The sequence below is a fragment of the Pogona vitticeps genome, chromosome 5 (assembly GCF_051106095.1).
Source record: "Pogona vitticeps strain Pit_001003342236 chromosome 5, PviZW2.1, whole genome shotgun sequence".
Taxonomy (NCBI): domain Eukaryota; kingdom Metazoa; phylum Chordata; class Lepidosauria; order Squamata; family Agamidae; genus Pogona; species Pogona vitticeps.
Genome location: NC_135787.1, coordinates 139359707 through 139381446, shown reverse-complemented (window position 1 = coordinate 139381446; position 21740 = coordinate 139359707). Strand labels below are relative to the sequence as shown.

The 21740-nt window shown below is 40.0% G+C and overlaps 1 protein-coding gene across 2 annotated transcripts in view; it reads left to right on the top strand.

Annotated features, from left to right (window-relative positions):
* Nucleotides 1-236: 236 nt before the first annotated feature.
* The window catches only part of NELL2 (neural EGFL like 2), a 140987-nt gene continuing 119483 nt past the window's right edge, over nt 237-21740 (top strand). The window contains exons 1-2 of one of the 2 annotated variants that reach the window (XM_020795538.3): nt 237-888; nt 1357-1485. In XM_020795538.3, the coding sequence (XP_020651197.3) occupies nt 831-888; nt 1357-1485 (187 nt within the window). In that variant the 5' untranslated portion in view covers nt 237-830. The remainder of the gene's footprint in view (nt 889-1356; nt 1486-21740) is intronic. The other variant, XM_073000446.2, reaches the window with a different exon arrangement.

The following is a 21740-nucleotide window of genomic DNA, read 5'->3' as shown; positions in this document are numbered from 1 at the left end:
CGTGAGGGAACCCGGTCTCGAGGCCGAAGGGAGCCCTGCCACCTCTTTGGTCGAAATTGCCCCGAGAAACGCGAGGCTCCCGCCCGAGGGAGGGGATGAAAGCCCTCCTTCCCGCCGCCCACCAGCCTGTCATCCGTGGCCCAGCCCGGCCCGGCCCGCCTCCTCCTCTTCCTCCTCCTCCTCCAACCTGTCGCCTTCTCGGCCTCTTTTGATGCTGGCTGGGTGAGGAGGAGCTTGCCTGGAGCTTCAGCGGCACCGCCACCTCCACCAGCAAGAGCAGCTGCCGCGCCTGGTGACGGCGAGACCGGAGCCCTGAGGGGAGAGCCAGCGGGCGAGCGGCAGGCAGGCAGGCAGGCAGGCGGACGGGCTGGCGCTTCGCCTTCCTGGCCACAGGAGCCGTTTCGCCTCTTCTTCGCCGCCCGCCCGCCCTCTATTGTCTCCACCGGCTTCCCTCCAACAGGTCCTGGCGAAGGAGCTCCCCGCGCTTTTCCCCGGCGGCGCCTCGCTTCCTCTCGCCGCCTTCAGCGCCATTCCTCGAGCAAGGGAGGCTTCCGGCTCTGTGCTGGGGCGGCGGCTCTCGCCGGCTGAGGCGTCGGGGGAGGATGCTGCGGGCGCTTGCGGGTCCGACGCCTTTCCCCTGGCGGCGGCTCCCTGCCTCCTGTTGAGGCGCGAGGAGAGACGAGGGAGGGCGAGAGCCGGGCGGAGACCCCCCGAGCGACGGGAGTGGGGCATTCGCGGCTTGGGCGAGCGCTTCCGAAAGTCAGGGATTCTCTTCCCGACGAGGAGTACTATGGACTGAGCCCGCGGTCTCCTCCTCCTCCTCCTGCGCTATGGAGTCCCCGCCGGTCTGTTTGAGCACCTTGTGCTTGCTCGTCTGCTTGGGCTCAGGTAAGGCTCGCGGGGCGTCAACGCTTCCTCCATCCCGGTCGCTCCGGAGGAAGCCCTTGCTTGGTTTCCGAGGGGAACTCTGAGGAAGGTGGCGGGGGGGGGGGGCGGAAGAGAGAGAGAGAGATCGGGCGCGTTTCTGTACAAGCCTGTTTCCCTGAGGTGGGAATCGGATAGATGTAGGGGATCGGCTTCAACACACGCACGGAGACACACCGCCAAGGATGCAGGAGAACAACTTTACCAAGGGGATCGTGCGAAAAGTAGGTCACGTAAATGAGACTGGCTTCGGCGGGTGCGGCAGATCGGGGGAGATATACCTGAGCCCAAGGTTTGCTGGGATGGAGGAATCGGGGAAGGTGAGGGGGGTGGAAAATGGGGGCGGCGGCGGGGAGAGAAAGCAACAAAGGGGAAAGTTGCCCCCTCTCTCTGTCTCATGGTCTCCCTCTGTTTTTCTCCCCCCGGATCAAGTTTTCAGCTTTGGCGTGGACCCTTCGTTGCAGATCGACGTGCTGAGCGAGCTGCAGTTGGGGGACTCCGTGGCTGGCGTGCTGCAAGTCCAAGGGCTGCACAACGGGAGCAAAGCTTTCTTCTTCCAAGGTACAGGACAACCATCCACCCTTCCTTCCTTGTTTGGTGCACAGCGAACGGCGGGCTGGCTGGCTGGCTGGCTGGGCAAGGTCAGCCGAGTCCACCTGAATAATTCCTGAACTTGCTGGCAAATGCGTTTGATTGAACTTTTTTTTGCATTAGCTGGATGACAGGCACGATTCCTCTGGGCTGGTGAGGCAAGACGGTCCATTTGCTCTGCAAGGCTTATTATGAGACATCGCAGATTCCTCCCCCTTTCCCCCGCCCCACATCGCTTTCCGCTTTATCCCCCACCCCCCAATTCACTTTTCTGGCCCATCTTTTGATTGAGAGGCCCTTAATTAATGGTCAGCAGGAAAGCTGATGGCAGATGGCTTATTTTGCCAGTCATGGGAAGTCCTGAATAATAAAGAGACTCATCTGGGCTGGCTGAAATTGGTCTAGTTGCTGGGACACACCAGAGTAACCCTCTTGTTCTTAAAATTGCTCAGACAATTGAGGCAGTTCAGAAATTAAGAGCTTTAAGAAGTGCAAATGTGGATAAAGAGCGGTATTCTTTAGAAAGGGGAAGACTGTCTCCAGAGATAACATAAAAGTCACTGCAAAAAGATTTGTGATGCCCCCTTCCATTTAGCCTCAGTTAAAGACCCACTCGTACAAAAAAAGAAGCTTTGTTTCAATGGATAGTTGTTTGTAATTTCTCACTGAAGCTCTTGTTTCTTTCTCTGATGCTGGTTTCTAAACAAATCAAATCTCTTAAATGGAATTAATAGTTTATTGTATAAAGATAAAATATTTTCAGCCTCCACCCCCAGTTTCACGATCAACTATTTTAATAACAATAAGATTGTGGAGAAGATCTATTTTTGAACTGGTTTATCACATGGCTTATTAAAAATGGTCTGGATCTCATCTTGATATTTGCAAGAAAACACACGGAAAGTTTAAGATTGAAAATGGTTATGTCTCCTGTGTGCTGAAATGTTGCTGCACTGATATTGGGCAAGATGTTTCAGATGGTGGACTCTGAGTTCTAATTTGCATTTATACTGCAGACTGGAAGTGTCTGTTTTGTTAGATGTTTCAGCTATGACTGAAGACGGTTTTCTCCTGCAAGAGGCAAAATGCACGGTATTGTAAAGGAAATGTAATCTGAGAAAGAAAATGGTTCAAACTTCTGAATCAATAAGACACTGTTCCCAGATACTGAGTCCATGGTTACGAGAGGGCTTTGCTGAAGAGTGTCATTCCATAGCCCAGCCAGAGTGTGTCACTCATTACCACAGTAAATTCTGAGCATTTAAAAAGGAAAAATTGACACATGCTATTTTTAAACAGAAAGGGCCTCATTACTACAGGATGTCTCCATCTACATAAATGGCCACTTGACAGAATGAGAATCTACAATTCCAGTTTCAGGGCTGATAATATGAACAATTAAGAACAGTAAAATTCAGAACACTAGTTTTTTTTTTCCCAAAGGAAAATAATTCCTATAAAGTGATGATCTAGAACATTTTAAGTTTGAACCCCCTTCTTTTTTCCCCCAGTCCACTTTCTTTTCAGAAAAAAAGCACACTCAATATAGGCATTTTCACTAGAAATCTCTTCTCACAAACATTTATTTACTTTCATAGCATGCATTCTTCACCAGGGAGGTGGGGAGAGACTGAACAAGCACAACAACCTTAAGACGACTCCCTCATGTCTTATTCTGATCCCTATTACTGTCAGTTCAGGGTTTTTTTTTGCAGACTTGAGAAGAGAGAATAAATTACATAATAAAATCCTTTTCTTAAGCAGTTTCTTATTTTACAGTTTTAAAAAATATATAGTATGGAGAGATTTGTTAGTGTAGCACTGCAGATTGTCAGAAGAATTACTTATGTAAATATCTTTCTTTACAAGATATCAGAACATTAATCCTCATTTAATAGGAAATATTAAAGAAAACTTTCGTTTTTCCCGTGACCCAATTAGAATTCCAGGTGAGCAGTAGAGGTGGGCTCAAGGTACACATATTTCCCAGGAGAATCTGAATGAGACCAGCCTACTGACAGCCAGGATGTATAACACTTGCTTCATGGTTCACATCATGGTTGCAGGAAAAAAATTGAATAGAACAATTTTGTTCCAGCATTTAACATTAAAGGGTACAAGAGTGACAAAACACAATAATTGTGTTGGATCATTTTTATTGCATAATTGTTTTATTGACTGTAATTTACAACTCTTTGGGTGAAAATATTGCAGTATGTCTATTTTGTAAGTCTAGTACTACAGTATATGAATTCTGCAACAAGATAGGACATTGGGCAACTGAAGTGCCCTGCTTTGACATTAAGATTAAAACTGCATGTCAACTGGTTGTCAGAAGTAGATAGCTGTCTAAACATCTGCATAGGGTGGTACTGTTTTGAACACTGTGGAGATGATAGGCCTATATATAGAGAGAGGTAGTCCCTGCTAGAAGCATAAATACAAAATTGCTATATAAAATGGACCAATATTGAGAGAATTGACCCTTCTCTGTCCCAAAATGAAAGAGAGATGTATAATATAGAAGGCAAAGGAGATGGATGATGAAATGTATTTAGAAAAGAATGTCACCAAGTTTGTATTACTGGAAATAGTGAACTATTGTAGAAAATAAATAAAAACAAATGATGAAAATAGGGGAAACGATAGACTAGTACAACTGGGGATTTCTGCAATTCAGTTCTCTTACTAATTTCTTCAGTCTCTGTATCCTTGGAGCTGTACAACTAAAAGATCACTAAAAATGGTAGTGACTTGAGCATTTTTGTATGCCTTCATGAAAGACACAAGAGTTGTTTCCTCAGGGTGTAATCCTATGCCACTGAGTAGTTGTGTGAATAACAGAACCAGGTAGACAAGGCTGAATAGGCTGTGTTTCCCATCTCATCCACTGCACTAGCAAAGAGTGTTCAGATTGCATGGGTCTTTTGTGTAGCTGCAATATTTACAGCCTATTTTTAGCAGGGTGGGAATAGCCTCTGAAGATGAAGTTCCTAAGCTTTTGGGGGGGGGAGCATTATTCTTCAACAAGGAGGCTGGAACAAATAACGTCTGTAGCTCAAACCTATACAGTATGTAGGGAGACATAGTATTTGGCTCTAGATGTGCTACAGAGAAATCACATGAATATTATAGAACAACTACTAAGGATCAAGCTGGTTGTCTCTGTCTCCAATACTTAGAGTTTCCATTATAAATAATGCCTGTTTGATTACTGAATAGTAATATGGTAGCATTGGTTTCTCTGAGATATAGAAAGCATGAAGTCCATGGTACTTGCTAGACAGTATCATCAGTAAAACTCTGTTATAATAAATCAATTATTACATGTGTTGTTATTATGCACAGTCAAGTTGGAACCGACTTATAGCAACTCTAACAGGGTTTTCAAGATAAGTGAGATATTTAAGGAGTGGTTTCACCAGTTCCACTGCCCCAGTGAGGCTGAGTGAGGGTTCAAACTTTTTTCGTCAGAGTCCTAGTCTAATTATTATATAGTTGATATAGAATATACAAAAATAGTGATGTAGATATGAAGTCTGAACGATGAATCTTGTAGATATATAATATGTGTGGACGAAATGACATAAATCAAGAGACAAAAGCTTCATAGATGTTGTGAATGTTGCAGTGTGAGATTCTCCTTGGTAGGTACAAAATAAGACGCCTGAATAAATGAAGACAGTAGCTAAATAAAAATGGATAGGCATAAATGCCCATTATGATTAGTTGTGCGTTATCAGATGACACATCACATAGTACTTGTTTAGGAAAGTCAGTGCAGGTAAAAGAAGCTTGTTAAGATCCATGAACTGGAAAAATGTGTTTTAATCAAATTTATAAAATGATTGTTGTTCTAGGATAAGTAAAATATGTATCTAAAGAATAAAAAAAATGTAATGGACAGCTAAAAATATGCCTTTATCTATGAATGATGGGAGTTGTTGTCTGACTCATTTGAAGGGCACCAATTTAAGGAGGACTGCATTGAAGCATGAATGACTGCAGTCTATCTACCAAATTCATTTCACTGTATTTCTTAGCCTGAGGATATCACACATCTGATAAGTACAGTAAATGTTGAAGAGCTGAAGGAAAACTTATATGTACAGTGACAGAAATTATTCAGAAAACAAACCTTTAATTTTGTTACAATATTTAGTCTTACATGTAAACTATGCTCTATTTCAGCAAGCAAAAAGTAATAAGCACAAAACAACAGCCTATGTGGAATTACATTGTACGTTTTGATAGAGCACATGAAGGTACAGAATACCAAAGAGCAGATTTAATCTGTCAGCATGATGCCTGGAGAAACTTTAGAGTTAGTGCTTCTCAAATTGTTCTTTCTGGCATAATCTATTGCCAGAAAATAAAACTAAAATAGACCAATTCATGCAGTGGTATATCAGCACTCTGCAGCTGAGTTGTTTTAGACTTATTACCATTAATGCTGCAGTTTGCATAATGATATTTATCCCTACATTTTTGTTTGAAAACAATACAATTTAGTGTTGTGAATTGATTGTACATTATTATTTTTTTACAATGCTGAAGAAATGAATCAAACTTTTACTGGTGTAAGAAAGTTTTGAAAAGTTTAAAGTATGTAAGGCTTGACTTAAAGAAGCAGGCTAGAATTCTTTGGCTTTGATGGCTCCAGTGAAAGAACTTTGTTTAGAAGTTTAGGGTCATAGTTTTCACATTATGGTGATATGTTGTTTTTCAATGACTAGAGAGAGAGGTTATTAATTTGGAATAATTTGTCATTATAAGAGAAATGTTCTGCAGTAAGGTTTTACTAGGGAAAACACTGGAATTGAAGACAAGAGAAATTTGTATCATTTTTTCCTGGCATATTTTATATAAACCCTGTTCAAGCATTATATAATCCAGCACTGTCAACACATTTCAGAGACTGTGGCTCACCCCCTCTCTCCTCACTTTATTCACATGCACAGTATGAATGAACCTCTGATGAGAAGAGGTTTCTACTCATGTGAAGCTCTCCATATGAGTGAATTTCTGGAAAATCTGTGGTCTTTCTTAGATGGAGAAGTTACATGTAGGCAGGGATGTTTCCTCTTCAGACTTCATTCTGAAAACCTAAAAGTTATATCAGAAGAGAGCTTGGGGGACACCCCTTCTTAGGAAATTGACAATGCTGTTTTCTATAATGCCTGAACTGAACTATAGATTTGATTGAGAATCTTTATATATTAGCTTTCCAATGGCAAGGCCAAACAGCACCAATATACAGTTGTATTGGGGCATGAGTTTTGGCCATTCTGGAATACTGGAATACTCATCACCCCCTCTCATATGACTGCTAAAGTGTATGCATGCTATTCTATTCCCTATTGGTCAGCTGTTCTGTTGAATAAATAATTGAATGATAAGCCACCAACTATGCAAATCCCATTGATTAAATGGGCATATTGTAGCTGGGGCTACCAACAGATTTCAGGTGGTTCTCTATAATGGAAAACCCATGTTCCTGACTGCCAGCAGACCTGGAGGCCAAGGAGAAGCAAGACAGAATTATTAGTTAATTTGGTTAAATGTCCTGAGAGATGTAGAAACATGACATACATATTTAAATTTAAAAAAATCCAAAAGAGTCTACCTCTCAGATAATAACCAAACTGATTTGAATAGCTCAGTGAGGACTGAACATGCTCAGTGACCTCAAGTATCCACAGAATGGTCAGTGTGGAAAAAAACAATGAATAAAAACTTTAACATGTGGTTTAGCCATTTTTCTCCACCAATTATGAAACTCCAGTACAAACAGAAATAACTGGCTTTATGTAAAGTAGGAACTGTATTAAAGCCACAAATTAACATTAAATAATAAAACATACCCTCCAAATCCTTGTTCCAATGAATAATGCAATCCTATAAGCATGAACCCAGAACAGGAGTAAGCCCTTTAAACACAGTGAGATTTACCTCTAAGTAAGCATGGAAAAGATTGGGTTATAAGTCTTTGTAGTTTTTTGTGAACAGATGGCCTCACTACATAAGCTGTCTTTGGTTCCTTTTTCAGGAAAAAGGCAGGAAAGAAATAAAGTAAATATACAAATGAGGCACATAACCACATTTTGAATTTTTGCTGCCTCAATTATCATATTGAAGAAATGCAGAATATAAGTGCAAATTTTCATACAAAAATCAATTTGAGTTCAAAGATCTGAAGTGTTTTTATTTGTAAATAGTGTTCATGCATACAGAGTAAATATTCTAGTGTAAGGTAGGCCATATAACCCATAAATTCCCTGTTGAAATCCCACTGAATAGAAAATTCTCTATAGGCTTTTCTGCATTGTAACCATCTTTTTCCCTCTGTTGTATATAAATGAGGTTCAGATACTTTCATTCCTAGATGTTACAGCTATTCATTGGCTGACATCCTGTCACTACAGGGTATAGCAATTCAGTCTAACCACCCCATTTCCAAGTAATCTATGTGTTTCATTTCACCTGCATGACCTGTTTTTGAACTCAAAACTCTGCTTACTGTATGCTACCTGTGTGTGTATTCATATTTTGCAGCAAAATTTCATATCATGTCTACTCAGCTATTGTGCCAAGTTGGCATGGAGAGTTATTTCATAGTCAAACACTAAGCAGAAATAATTTTGGCTGGTCATATTTTCCAGAATGAAAGCAAATCATATACATGCTTAAATTCTACAGAAGAAAGGTTGGGGTCAAATCTGTCTAGAATTATATCTTTGATCTGGAAATGTGTCATGTAATTCTAGGCACATTGAGACTTTCTGTAGTTTACAATGAAAAAAAAATCACTGCCCAAGAGGTCAGAGGCCCTTTCATGTATTCTTGCTGTATACCTTTCTAGATTCAGATGTGAGATGAAAGTAAATATCCACCTAAGCCCTAATATCTGTGGATAGCACAAATTAATCTCCGATTTGATTCTTAAATTGAATGAAACAAGGTACTTTAAAATGGAACTTCTTCAGTCCATGGCCACAAATCTTACAATATAAATGTTACTCATATCAAAATAGATACAATTCAAATGTAGGGGAAAATTATAATGAAAATTGTGTGTGTGTGTGTGTGTGTGTGTGTGTGTGTGTGAGAGAGAGAGAGAGAGAGAGAGAGAGAGAGAGAGGGGGGGGGTCTCAATTATAGGAATGTTTCATGCACTTAAATATTATTCCCCCTCATTATTTGTGACAAATTGCAATTTAATTAAAATTGAATCTAGAGCAAGCATAAACATGAGGAATTTCTCTGATTTCAAATGCCTAGAATATTTTCACCAGCTTAGCCTGCATCAGACTCAACAATTGTGCCAGTCTGATTCAAATTCTTTTGTCATATTTTGCTCAGACACATGAATTATGGATACTAAGAGTGCAATTACTTTGTTTGCTGTATGTCACTAATATCTCTTCAATGAGCTTTGCTAGGTTTTCAGTTATTTTAAAACAAGCTGAGTAGAGATGTTGGATTCTTAATAAATTAGAGGAAATATATTTGTTCTGGTTTATAAAATATGAACCTGGCTCAAATTATTAATACTTAGTTTAACATTCTGCAGATATGTAGCTACCAAATTCAGCTGCTGGTCCCATCTAGAATAGACCCATTGAATAAGGTCTGAATTGTATCCCAATACTTGTGTAAATCTTAATAGTTTTTTTTTTTTGGATACAGTACCGCCCCATAGCGCTACAAGCACTCTCCGGGCGGTTTACAATTTAATTATGCAGGCTACACATTGCCCCCCCCCCCAGCAAGCTGGGTACTCATTTTACCGACCTTGGAAGGATAGAAGGTTGAGTCAACCTTGAGCCGACTACCTGGGTTTTGAACCCCAGGTCGTGAGCACAGTTTTAGCTGCAGTACAGCGTTTTAACCACTGCGCCACGAGGCTCTAGTTTGAGACCTCCAATTGGATTTAAGGCCAAGTATACAGTGGTGCCTCGCTTAACGAGCGCACCGTTTAACGAAGAATCCGTATAGCGATCCCTTTTTGGGGATCGCTATACGGATCTGCCCCAATCGCCGCACTCGCTTTGCGACGATTGGGGCGTCCGGCGGCCATTTTGGAGCTGCCAAACAGCTGATCGGCGGCTCCAAAATGGCCACCGCATGACCCGAAATGGCCCCTATCAGTGTTTTTGCACCCTCCCCTTGCTTACGGAGGTCGCGAAAACGCTGCGGGGGGGCATTTCGGGTCATCCGTGGCCATTAAAATGGCCGTGGATGGGCCGAAATGCCCCCCCGCAGCGTTTTTGTGACCTCCGTAAGCAAGGGGAGGGCGTGAAAACACTGATAGGGGCCATTTCGGGTCATGCGGCGGCCATTTTGGAGCCGCCAATCAGCTGATCGGCGGCTCCAAAATGGCCGCCAGACGCGAAAACATCGCTGGAGGGGTAAGTCTGGACGCTTATTGGAACGCATTAAACTAAGTTTAATGCGTTCCAATAGGCTTTCCTTATCCGCACAGCGATGTTTTCGTATAGCGAAGGTTAATCCGGAACGGATTAACCTCGCTATACGGGGCACCACCGTATATGTTTTCCTTTGCAAACATGAATATTGGAAAATACTGACAATTAGTTTTTAATTGTTTTTTTAAAAAACCTTTGAACTCTTTTTTATAAAGAAAACACTGAAAGACTTTACATTATAATTTATTTTGTCCACTTCTATTTATTTTTCACCAGTAATTTTACAACAGCAGCTTGCTTTGAATAGTTATATAGTTAGTACCAAATGTACTGTGTTGGGTCTTCTATCAACATTTTGCCTCAGTTGGAGAGTGTGAAAAGTCTTTAAGAGAGCCATTAAAATAACTACTTTTGATTAAAGTTTCTTATACGCTGCTTTAGCATAAGCAATTTTTCACAGCAAAAATATAAATTAATCATAATTGCTGATGCTTGTTGTTTTGCTGTTTTTGTAGAAGACATTACTGTGATTCTAATATAACTTGAAGAAAAATGCAAACTAGGTGAATAAAGCTTTTAAATTAATAGGGCTCATGTCAGCAGATATACATACAAGCTGAGGAAGAGGTATTAGTTCGACTAAACTTACTGGTAGAGGGGAATTGAACTCTACTTAATTGATGACAAAGAGGCTTGTCACAGACAAATGAATGAGAGCTTGCAAAGGGCACAAACATCTCTGCAGGTTACCAATCAGCCAGAAACAGGCACAGATGGTACCTCTTGAAATGCTTGCTGGTCAAAATATAATAAGACAATGGATGCAAGTGATGCAAATTAGTTTACACTTAAAGGCAAATTGCATCATTCTTACCACTATATATAGATTGCAGTCCTTCTAAAAACTCACTGAGAAGTAAGTCCCCCTGAATCTAGTGAATCTTATTTTTGAGCAGATAAAGGTTTCCACAGTACATCTACTGAAGATTACGTTGCAGTGCTGTACATGTCAAGTAGAAGTAACTTCTACTGAATTCAGTTCTTATTTCCAATAGAAGTGCAATCCTAACTAGTTGAATAAGCTGAGAGGCCAACTAAATTGATGCTAGGCCTATAGGAGTTGTGCTGAAACTAAACCTTTCCTGGATTAGGACTAATACTTTGTCAGTAATAGCACAGTTACTTACTTATTCTGCCCCTTCTCTGCTTCCCTTTTTGGCTGTTCTGCTGGCAAACGTAAGCAAGGATATTAGTTCTGCTGGCAGATCCCTCTGTCAATGGATGCCTGAGATAAACTGGCAGAAGAGGGCAGCATGAGGCTAGTTCTGTCAGCACAAGGTGATTTCTGTAAGGACAAGAGACTTGTACCTATTCCAAACCCTCTTCAACCAGCACATCTGTGAGTTAGGATTTCAGTGCAAATTGGTGAGGAACTGCACCTTTAATCTCATTGAAAGCAGTGGGATTTATACCCTGAGATTATTCATATTTACTTAAGAATAATTCCCACAGTCTTTAGTGATGCTTAGTGTTAAAATAACAGTCTAACCCATCATACTTGCATTTAGCTGATCAGGGCCATAGAGTTTAAGAGCCACATTAAGTAATGGCACTTAACAATCTCTTGCTGAGCAATATTTTGTGGCATCTCTCATATTTTCAGGTTCAATATCAATGCACAGCACAACTAGGCAACTGCTGAGGCTTACTGTGCTCCATGTTGATTGTCTGAGGACTGGCTACTCTTTCAAAGTTGCGAAAGATCCTGAAAGGCTTGTAGAATTCTTATTTCTTTAATGTCTAGTACTTTTAATTGCCACTTATAGCCCAAGATTTCCTTTGGATTTCCTCTGCTTTCTACTCTCCCGTATACTGTAATTGTCTGAGATATTTTCAGAATATTACCTTTTATTGAAGAAATACTACAGGTATATACTGCACATTTGTTTACTTTAGCACAGGAACAGTTGGAGAACATACAGTTTGTGTGCCAAATACAACAGTTCTTCTCTGTATTTTGGCTTTCACAAAAACATGCCATTGTAATCAATAAAATCATTCGTTTAAAAGCCTCAGGTTGAGACTACATTATTTTGCTGTTGTAAGTTTCTACATGTTGTTAGGTTATAGATGTAAGAAGGAAATAAATAAATGTTACAAAAAGACGTGTATTGGAATGCATAGTCTAGTTGATTGGAATACAAACATCTTTACCATGATATAGATTGTGGAAGAACTGTTATTTATCAGTTGGATTTTAAAATTAAACCAATAGATTTTAGATATTGGTTTTAATAGTCTAATGACAGTTTTATGCAATATTCATACTGGGAGTCAGCTTTACATAACTCAGGAGAATTTACATATGGGTAGACATGGAGATGTGGTGGCACTGCAGGTTAAACCGCAGAAGCCTCTGTGCTGTAAGATCTGTAAATCTGCAGCTGTAAATTCGAATCCACGCGACAGAGTGAGCGCCTGTCGCTTGTCCCAGCTCCCACCAACCTAGCGGTTCGAAAGCATGCAAATGCGAGTAGATAAATAAGGACCACCTCGGTGGGAAGGTAACAGCGTTCCGTGTCTAAGTCACACTGGCTATGTGACCATGGGATAATGTCTTCAGACAAAACGCTGGCTCTATGGCTTGAGAACCACCCCCTAGAGTCGAACACGACTGGACAAAAATTGTCAAGGGGAACCTTTACTTAGACATGCAGAGGGTACTCACTGTAGTGTAGTGGATAGACTAGGACTCTGGAGATCAGGGTTCAAATCCCACTGGCTATGGAAACTCACTGAGGGAGTAGAACTTGGCGGAACGCCTTCTCCCACCAAGATCTACCCGTGTCACTCGTGCGAGCCAGGAGATAAGGCTGAGGAGCCTAACGCCGAGAGAGGCCCGAAAGGAAAAGACCAGAAACCGGGCCTTCTCGGCGGTGGCTCCTCGCCTTTGGAACAACTTGCCCCCTGAGATTCGCGCGGCTCTCTCGCTGGGCATTTTTAAGAAACAACTAAAAACATTGATGTATAGGCAGGCCTTCCCAACAGAAAACCCTTGACGATCTTTCTCTTATTCTGTTCTTTATTTTCATTTACGCTTCTGCTGTAAAGTTTTAAAATTATATTGTTGTTTTTTACTGTAAGCCGCCTAGAGTGGTCTAATATGATCAGATAGGCGGGATAGAAATAAAATAAATAAATAAATAAATAAATAAATAAATAAATAAATAAATAAATAAATAAATAAACTGGTAAAACAGGTCCTTAAATATCTCACTTTCCTTGAAAGCCCTATTAGGACTGTTGTAATTCAGTTCTGACTTGAAGGCACATAATTAACTAACAACATGCACAAGGTTGTATTGTAAGGTTGCATTCGTGTACAGACTTAGCTGGGAGTAAACAAACTGAATCTTGTATTTGAGAAAACATGGTTAGGATTGCTCCGTTTATCATTTATAAATCTGTGTTGGGATTGTGCCTAACAGTCTCATCCTAAACATACTTATTCATAAGTCCCACAGATTTCTCCAACCAGATCTTTTTTCAGTGAGTGTGCTTTGAATTGCAGACTATTGTGGAAAATATGACAGAATTTAAATTGAACAGCCTTCAAATTGAAAATATCTTCTTTGCTCAGCACTGTATGCATTTACCTTGGTTCATGAACTGAATAGTTAGAGAGAGTGCTACCAGGAAGTATGAATCTTCCACTGTGAACACAAGAAGATGTGCAGCTATGTGGGTTTTGTTACAATGCTTCAACACCTGCAAAGGATATAATTTAACATGAACTTAAGGGAATAAGAATGTTGACAATAGTAGACTGTTATGGCTCTGAACAAGTAGTTATAGCTAATATCTATAAACTAGCTATACTTTTGGCACAATTTGGTGGAATTACACAATAGTGATCCAGACTGGAAGACACATTATGAAGAAATTCAGAACAAGCTGCAGTGAAAAACGCCTAAGGGTGCCTTGGACATAATATAAATGTAAAATTAATAAATGAACCAGAAGGCATATTATAATGTTGTGTGCATGTTTGCATGTGTTATGTGTCATCAAGTCAGAATCAAATTGTAACGAGTTTAAGGGGGTTCCAAGAAAAGTGATTTAAATAATGTTTTTTACCAGTTCTACCCCCTGTCTTGGTGAATTTCTGTGTTTGAATGGGGTTTTGATCCCAGGTTTCCTGAGTCCTAGTCCTTCACTCAATCCTCTAAACCACATGGAATGTCAATTGCAATTATAGCAATACTCAATATTAATTGCATTTATCTTTAGACAATAAGTTGCAAAAATGATGAATGTGTTCAATACCCACGAGTCTTAACTTAACGTTTATTCCAATACATACAAGCATTTCAGATGTTTTAACTAAATAGGATGAGGCCACTGCTCTATAGCTTTCCTCCAATAAGATGGACCAAGGTAGTAACCTGTACAGTTAAAATCACCCAGAACATCTCTATATAGATCGTAGAGTAGCATGTTCGAAACCTCAGACTTAGGCTCCATCTTTAAATCCAACATCTAATACAAGGACTAGTTTACAATTTTTGGTGGTTCTTCCATCTTTCTTTTTGCTTTTTTGCATCATCCTCGTATGCTGCTTTAGGATGCTGTTCAAGAATGTAGCATCATCTGCAGCAACTGTTTTAGACAATCAATGGTTTCTTTACATTCAGCTTACATTTTTGAAAGCTATGTTTCATTTCCTTTGTTTTCTACAACACCAACTGAGGAAAAATGGTTTCAATGCATGGCTTAGTTTGTGCTTTCTACTGTGTTGTGGCACACCAGCTGAAGATAAATCACCTTGTTGTATGACATGTTTACAACTAAGAAACATTGCTTGTCACACCATGTCACAATGTTACAAGGATGGGAGGCCTCCTCCTTCTACAGAGCCATTAAAAGTAATGGAAACCAGAACTCTGTTCTATCTAGTCATGCTGCATGTCTTCCCTATACTGTTCTAATGCAATCTGCCTTGCAGTAAACTTAATTATTTAAAATAAGAGTTGGCCTTGTGCAGAAGGAAAGAAGCATCAACATACTGCATGCTGCCTTTATTATAGAAGTGCTCCGTTTGATTCAATTTTTTTTGTTTTCATCACGGCCTTCTTTTCAGAAGAAATATACATTGCTGGAGAACATAGAGAAATTTTGAATTTTTATTGGCTTCCCTTTTTTACATATTTTACTGAAAGGTAGCCGAAGCTGGAAATTGCATTAACAATACTGAAAAGTGGGCATGGTTGCCAAGCCTACATTTATCTTTTCAGAGGTTCTGAAGAAATAGGTCTTCTCTCTATCAGTGATTCAGGTAGCACAGGGGACATCATTCATTTATTGCTGTGTCAGGATTCTGACATTTGTAGTGTGCTAGATGAAAGCTTCCAGTATAAAGTTCCAGATACTTGAGTGTCTAAATACTTTGACTGCTCACAAGTACTTGAAATTAAATTTATAGTGTTCAACAGACCTATGCTCAGAATTGATGCATGGATGAAATGCTTAGAAATTGATTGTGGGAGTACAAACAACAATTGGTGGAGAAAGTCTTCCTAAGAATGCTGTTGCAATGAGGTACCTGATGTTAAGAGATGTTTTTGTCCCCACCAATTGTCTTGAAAAGCTCATTATCTGATTCTTGGCACAGTGAGTTCCACTTAAACATTTCTTTTGAATAAAGGGCGTTTGTTTTTATATATCTGTTGAAAATTACAGACAGACCGCTTTGTCTTAGATGACTGAAAGTCGTAGGATATAAGGAAGTGACATCTTTGTTTTCTCCTTGCTCAACAGGAAGCAACTTTGCCTTCCCTTTTGGAAGGAGGAATTCAGGAAGAGTTTCTTAGGTTGCGGGAGGAAGTTACAGAGTCTTTTTAGCTGTGTAAAGTGAGAACAATGACAATATAGCTCTAATTTTTTGTGTGTGGAAATTATTTCCCAAATACACTTTTGTGATTACTGAATTTCCAATAATATCCAGTTTCTTAAGACAGTCTGCCTGTTTGATACTGGTGTCACAAACAGGGTGAGAGCATGACAGTTCAACAATGTGGGAGTTGTGATACCCAGGCTCACATAGTGTGCTGGTGTGGTGTGGTAGTGAAGAATAAATTATTTCAGAGATCCAGGTTTAAATATTTCCTGAATCATGAAATTCTCTGCGTGGCCTTTGGCTATGCATACCTTGTCTGCTCTATATCTCAGGATTATTACAATAACGAAAGGGAGGAGAAGAACTATGTGCTGTCCTGAGCTCAGTGGAGAAAAGGTGAGAAATAATGAATATTTATCTGGAATATTTATATCCCACTGTATATCATAGGAGTTCAAGATGGGTTACAACAAGGACAACAGAAAACTATTTAAACACACACAACTCTTTTTTAAAAAAGACAAATGAAAACATTTAAGACATCATAAGCAATTTAACATTTAATTAGTTATTTATTAAATTTATACCCCGCCAATCTAGACCAAAGTCTACTTTGGGCAACTAACAATAATAGAGAAGAGTTACTGACATCTTTTAAAACTTTAAAAGCATATATAATAAAAATAATTTCATGGTGTTTCGAGCCAGGATCCTTATATCCCAAAGTTTTTGTTGATCAGTAGTGTTTTAACTGAGTGCCAAATTTAAATGGATGTTGGCACCAAATGAGCTTCTAAGGAGGCAGCCTTTCACAGATGAGGCATCATAGGTAAGATCCATTTGTGATATTCTATATCCCAAATGCCGTGGCAAGGAGGAAATATAGCCAAATGCACTCTTGGATGTTTGTTTCCAGAACAGGAGCAGGAGTGTCTTTTGGAGTGCTGCTATAATGTCAGGTCATACTTGCTCTAGCATTTAAATAAGGTGATATTAATGCTTTCAAGTCTTCTTTTGTTTGTGACACCTTAGCTCAGAGGAGATGAGAAAATAAACAGTCATAGAGGGGCTAGATACTTGGAATTCCTGATTTATGCTAGCAGTTTAAATGGAGACCCTAACTTGTAACTTTCTCTGCATTTTTTATTAATAGCTAAAAGTTTAATTTTTTGTTTTACCAAGATGATATCATCATCATCATCATCATCATCATCATCATCATCATCATCATCATTATCATTATTATTATTATTATTATTATTATTATTATTATTATTATTATTATTATTATTATTATTATTATTATTATTATTGGTTATACCTCAATTATTTTACAGGTATGAAGTAGGCTGACAGTAGTACCACTGAGTTAAGTCAAGCTTACTTCCCAAGTACTGTAATTATGCCTTCATGTCAATCCTAATAAATTAGGTTTTACACTGTGTATTGTTGCTTTGGGGCTGTGTCACAATGAGCTCTTGCATTTCAAATCTCATTGTGATATCCCTGCCTATTCTTATAGCAGAGGGTCAGTATGTTGATGACCCCTTACTATCTTTCTTTATCCTTATCAGAGTGCTGTACCACTCGTACCCATGGTTGTATTAGAGTGCAGTGCTTCTGGAAGTGAAGAATTGGTCAGCTGCATACTGTTGCCCAGGGATCACCCAAGTGTACTCAGAATGCTTTCCCATTCTTTGGGGAGGTTCCTTCTATGTCCTCCTGCTATAGGAACGCACATATTGCACATACTAAAACAGTTGGGAAGGATAGGAGAGGAAGAGCTGCATGAAGGATAAAAACAGAGCAGCATTGTCTCTCATGGCAATTGGTGGCACAAGGGGACTTTTTGAGCCATTTTTTTCTGGGGCAGGGAACAGGAGTGTGTGTGCCCAACTTGTTCTCTAGATTTAATAATTTACTGACAAATTTCAGAGAGAACTTGAGTTTTATAAACCATTTTCTAGGGGGTGCAGGAGAGTATTAGGAGGTATTGGGGGCTATAAGAAAGATCTTGGGGCCCCACATGCATTCGCAGCCTGCAGTTGGGAGTTTGGGGAATCAGTTTTGGACCAGGGTGAATAAAAATTAATGATAATTTAAAAATCAAATTGATTTTAATCACAATTTATATTATGATTTACATTAAAAATTATTTTAAAATTTAAATTGTCAAAAATCCATTTTTAGTGACCAAATTTGAATCTCTCCTGAGTCTCAGAATGAGCCGATTCCTTAAGGAACAGTACAGCTTGGCTACAGAGAATGCTTTCAATCCCACAAGTGTCAATAGGATGGGGAGTACGAACTAACAAGTCACAGCAGATATTTCAGGACCCTGGACAGAGCACAGGGGATTGGATAGAGACAATTAGGCACTAGCGGATAGCATTAATGCTGCCTGAAATCCTGCTGCTGTGAAGCATGTAGTTGCAGTCTGGCCTGTCTGGGAACAAGGAGGTCACAGATAAGGCAATCTTACTCTGAAGTAGAGTTGTGCAATCTTTCTGTACTGGTAAATAGCTTGGTATGCTGCTTGCCACTTCTGCTTGTTCTGTAGCAATGAAGACAAGATACTGGAATCTATCAAGGTCCTGAAGGATATTCCCTAAGGCAGTTGGAAGAGAAACTGTGTTGGGAATGGATGATGGTTAGGATGGGAACTCCAAATGGTTCAACATTTTCAGAGGAAGAATTGGTTGCATTGTATTTTACTGATTTGTTGTTTAGTTGTTAAGTCATGTCTGACTCTTCGTGATCTCATGGACTAGAGCACGCCAGGCCCTCCTGTCTTCCACTGCCTCCTGGGGTTTGGTCAAATTCATGTTGGTAGCTTCAGTGAAATTGTCCAACTATCTTGTCCTCTGCTGTCCCCTTCTCCTCTTGCCTTCACTCCCAACATCAGGGTCTTTTCCAGAGAGGTTTCTTTTCTCATGGGATGGCCAAAGTATTGAAGCCTCAGGTTCAGGATGTGTCCTTCCAGTGAGCACTCAGGGTTGATTTCCTTCAGAATGGATAGATTTGATCTTCTTGCAGTCCAGGGGACTCTCAAGAGTCTCTTTCAGCACCACAATTCAAAAGCATCAATTCTTCAGTGCTCAACCTTCTTTATGGTCCAGCTCTCACTTTCATACATCACCACTGGAAAAACCATAACTTTGACTATGTGGACCTTTGTCAGCAAGGTGATGTCTCTGCTTTTAAAGGTGCTGTCTAGGTTTGTCATCTCTTTCCTCCCAAGTAGCAAGCGACTTTTAATTTTGTGGCTGGTGTCACCATCTGCAGTGATTACTGATTACAGTTACTGATACCTGGACCCTAATGGCAAGAACATCAGGATTATTTGAGCCAGGATCTTTCTTTGAGGATGTTCTTGCTCCTGAAACCATATTTATGCAACAAGTGCTTCTGTTTATTTAATGGAATTTATTTCCAGCTCTCATGAAGGATCCTTAGACATTTTAGTGATTATTCATGCAATTTCTTACATTTCATAACTTTGCTGTCTTTGTTCTAAATCTGGTTCTTTTCGATAGTTAGTTATTAAGCTCTGCTACACCTTCTGAGGTCATGTGTGCTAGAGGTCCCCCGCCCCCAAATTTGGAATTAAGTGCAGTTTTTGCACAATATAAATTTCTGATGTAAATTACACAAGATTGCATATTGCAGATGAATAAACTGTTGCATAATAATATTCTAGAATATTTGAAGAGCATTTCTGAGATGCTACAAAGACCAGGAAATTTTTTTTTAAATAAATGGATACTCTAGAACTTTGGTGTCAAAATGAGGCATGGGACTTTCATATGTTTTGGAATATAGCTTCCAGATGTCTGCAGGGTTCTCCAGAATTATGGAGCCTTTAATGTCTGCAGGATTCTCCAGAATTATGGAGCCTTTAACAAAAAACAAAGTCCTCTTGTGTCTTTTAATCACTTACAGCTGAGGAATAAAGTCTCCAACTAAGACATGATGAGTCTTCATGAAGATGGAGGAAGTGGTTGTGAGGGGCTAAACTCTGATGGTTTCCTAAGAGGCACTCAGTATGGAGCATAATAGGCAGAGGGAGTAGTCAACCTCTAATATCTTGCAGCTCTCCCCACCAGCCACTTCCCCTGTCTTCATGAAGACTCATCATATCTGAAGGAAAGGTGCTATTCTTCAGCTGTAGGTGATTAAAAACACCTGAGAGGACTTTTTAACAACTGAAAACCTTTTTTAGGTTAGTTAGAAGTAGATTTAAGGTCAGGTCAGCTATTGAAGAAGTAGCTATAAAAAGACATATTTCCAAAGGTAAAATAGAGCAGCCTAGAAAGAGAAGTTATTTCATCCTAAGAAAATAAGAAGACTCCAATTTGGTCAGAATAAAGGACTATCTAGCCTAGCATCCTGTTGCCCACAGTGGTCAGTGAAGCTTAATGAAATTGTAAGTAAGACTCAATTAAATAATCCCTCATTCTCTGTTGGCATCCAGAGGCATGCTGCCTTTGATCCCAGAGGTAATGTGCAAGCATCATGACTAATAGATACATATAGTCTTACACTACATTAATTTGTGTTAGTCCCTTTTAATGTTTTCCACCTTAATGACTGTCACCCCACTTTTCCCACAGATAATAATTTCACCAATCTTGGGTATATAAATTAAAACTCTATAGAACACTTCAACACAACAGACTTAAATAATTTTGTCACAAGTAAAAACCATGGACACCTAATTGTTGTTATGGGGTACAAAATTGCTCCATAAATTGTGCTGGATAATAAGCTACTGCTGACCGCATATGGAAAGAACTGGCACTGGAGACAGCAAACATTGACTCTTTCTCCTGTGGCATGGAAAGCATTCACTCTTTCAGAAGTTACCCCATGCAGGGACCTACTGAGCACAAGTAATACATTAATCACATCCTTACTATTATGGCGCACTCCAAAGTGTAACCTTCTGGTCCCTTTTTCTTCTTTATTCCGCAAGTTTTCCCTAAGGGGCTGAGAACAGAACTATTTTTATCTACAAAGGGTAGAGATGGCTTGGAGGTGAGTGTGTGAAATCTTAGCTTTCTTTGTGAAGGGGTGAGCTGATTTTCAGCCTGGAAACAAAAGGATTCTTTAAAACCTATTTGCAGGTACCTCTTAGAAGTGGTATCTATAGACAGTAACTCCATGAAATCCAGAAGTAAGATACAACTGGAATAGGTCCATTGAATCACAACTTATTTGGAATTACAGATAAGTTGACTCACCAACTCCCTACTGATTCAAGGGGTCAATTTTAGTTCCAACTAACTATCTTCCCCTCTATCTGAAGGAGACAGCGGTCAGGCCCATCCTGAAAAAGGTGACGCTTCCATCGGACGATTTTAACAGCTATCGTACCATTGCCAATATTCCCTTCTTGAGTAAACTGGTTGAGAGAGTGGGAGCTGGACAGTTGCAGACATTCCTGGATGACATTGATAGTCTTGACCTATTAGAATTGGGCTTTATGCTGTGTCAGGGGACTGAAACAACTTTGGTTGCACTGCTCTATGATCTTCTCCAGGAGGCCAACAGGGGGAGTGTGACTCTGCTGGTCCTCCTGGATCTCTCAGCAACCTTTGCTACCATCAACTACACACTATCTTCCTGGGCTGACTCAGATTAGGGATTGATGGCACAGCATTTTGTGAGCTTTGCTCCTTCCTTGAGGGATCGTACCAGGAGAGGCTGTTTCATCCCTTTGGGTACTACAAGGCAGGGATCAATAATCTCCTTTATGCTGTTCAACATCTATATGAGACTGCTGGGAGGGATCATCTGGAGTTTTGGAATTTGGACTCATCAGTATGTTGATGACAGGCAACTCCAGAAAGGAATGATAAACTACTTCTGAGTATTCTCTACCTAGAAAATTCTGGAAA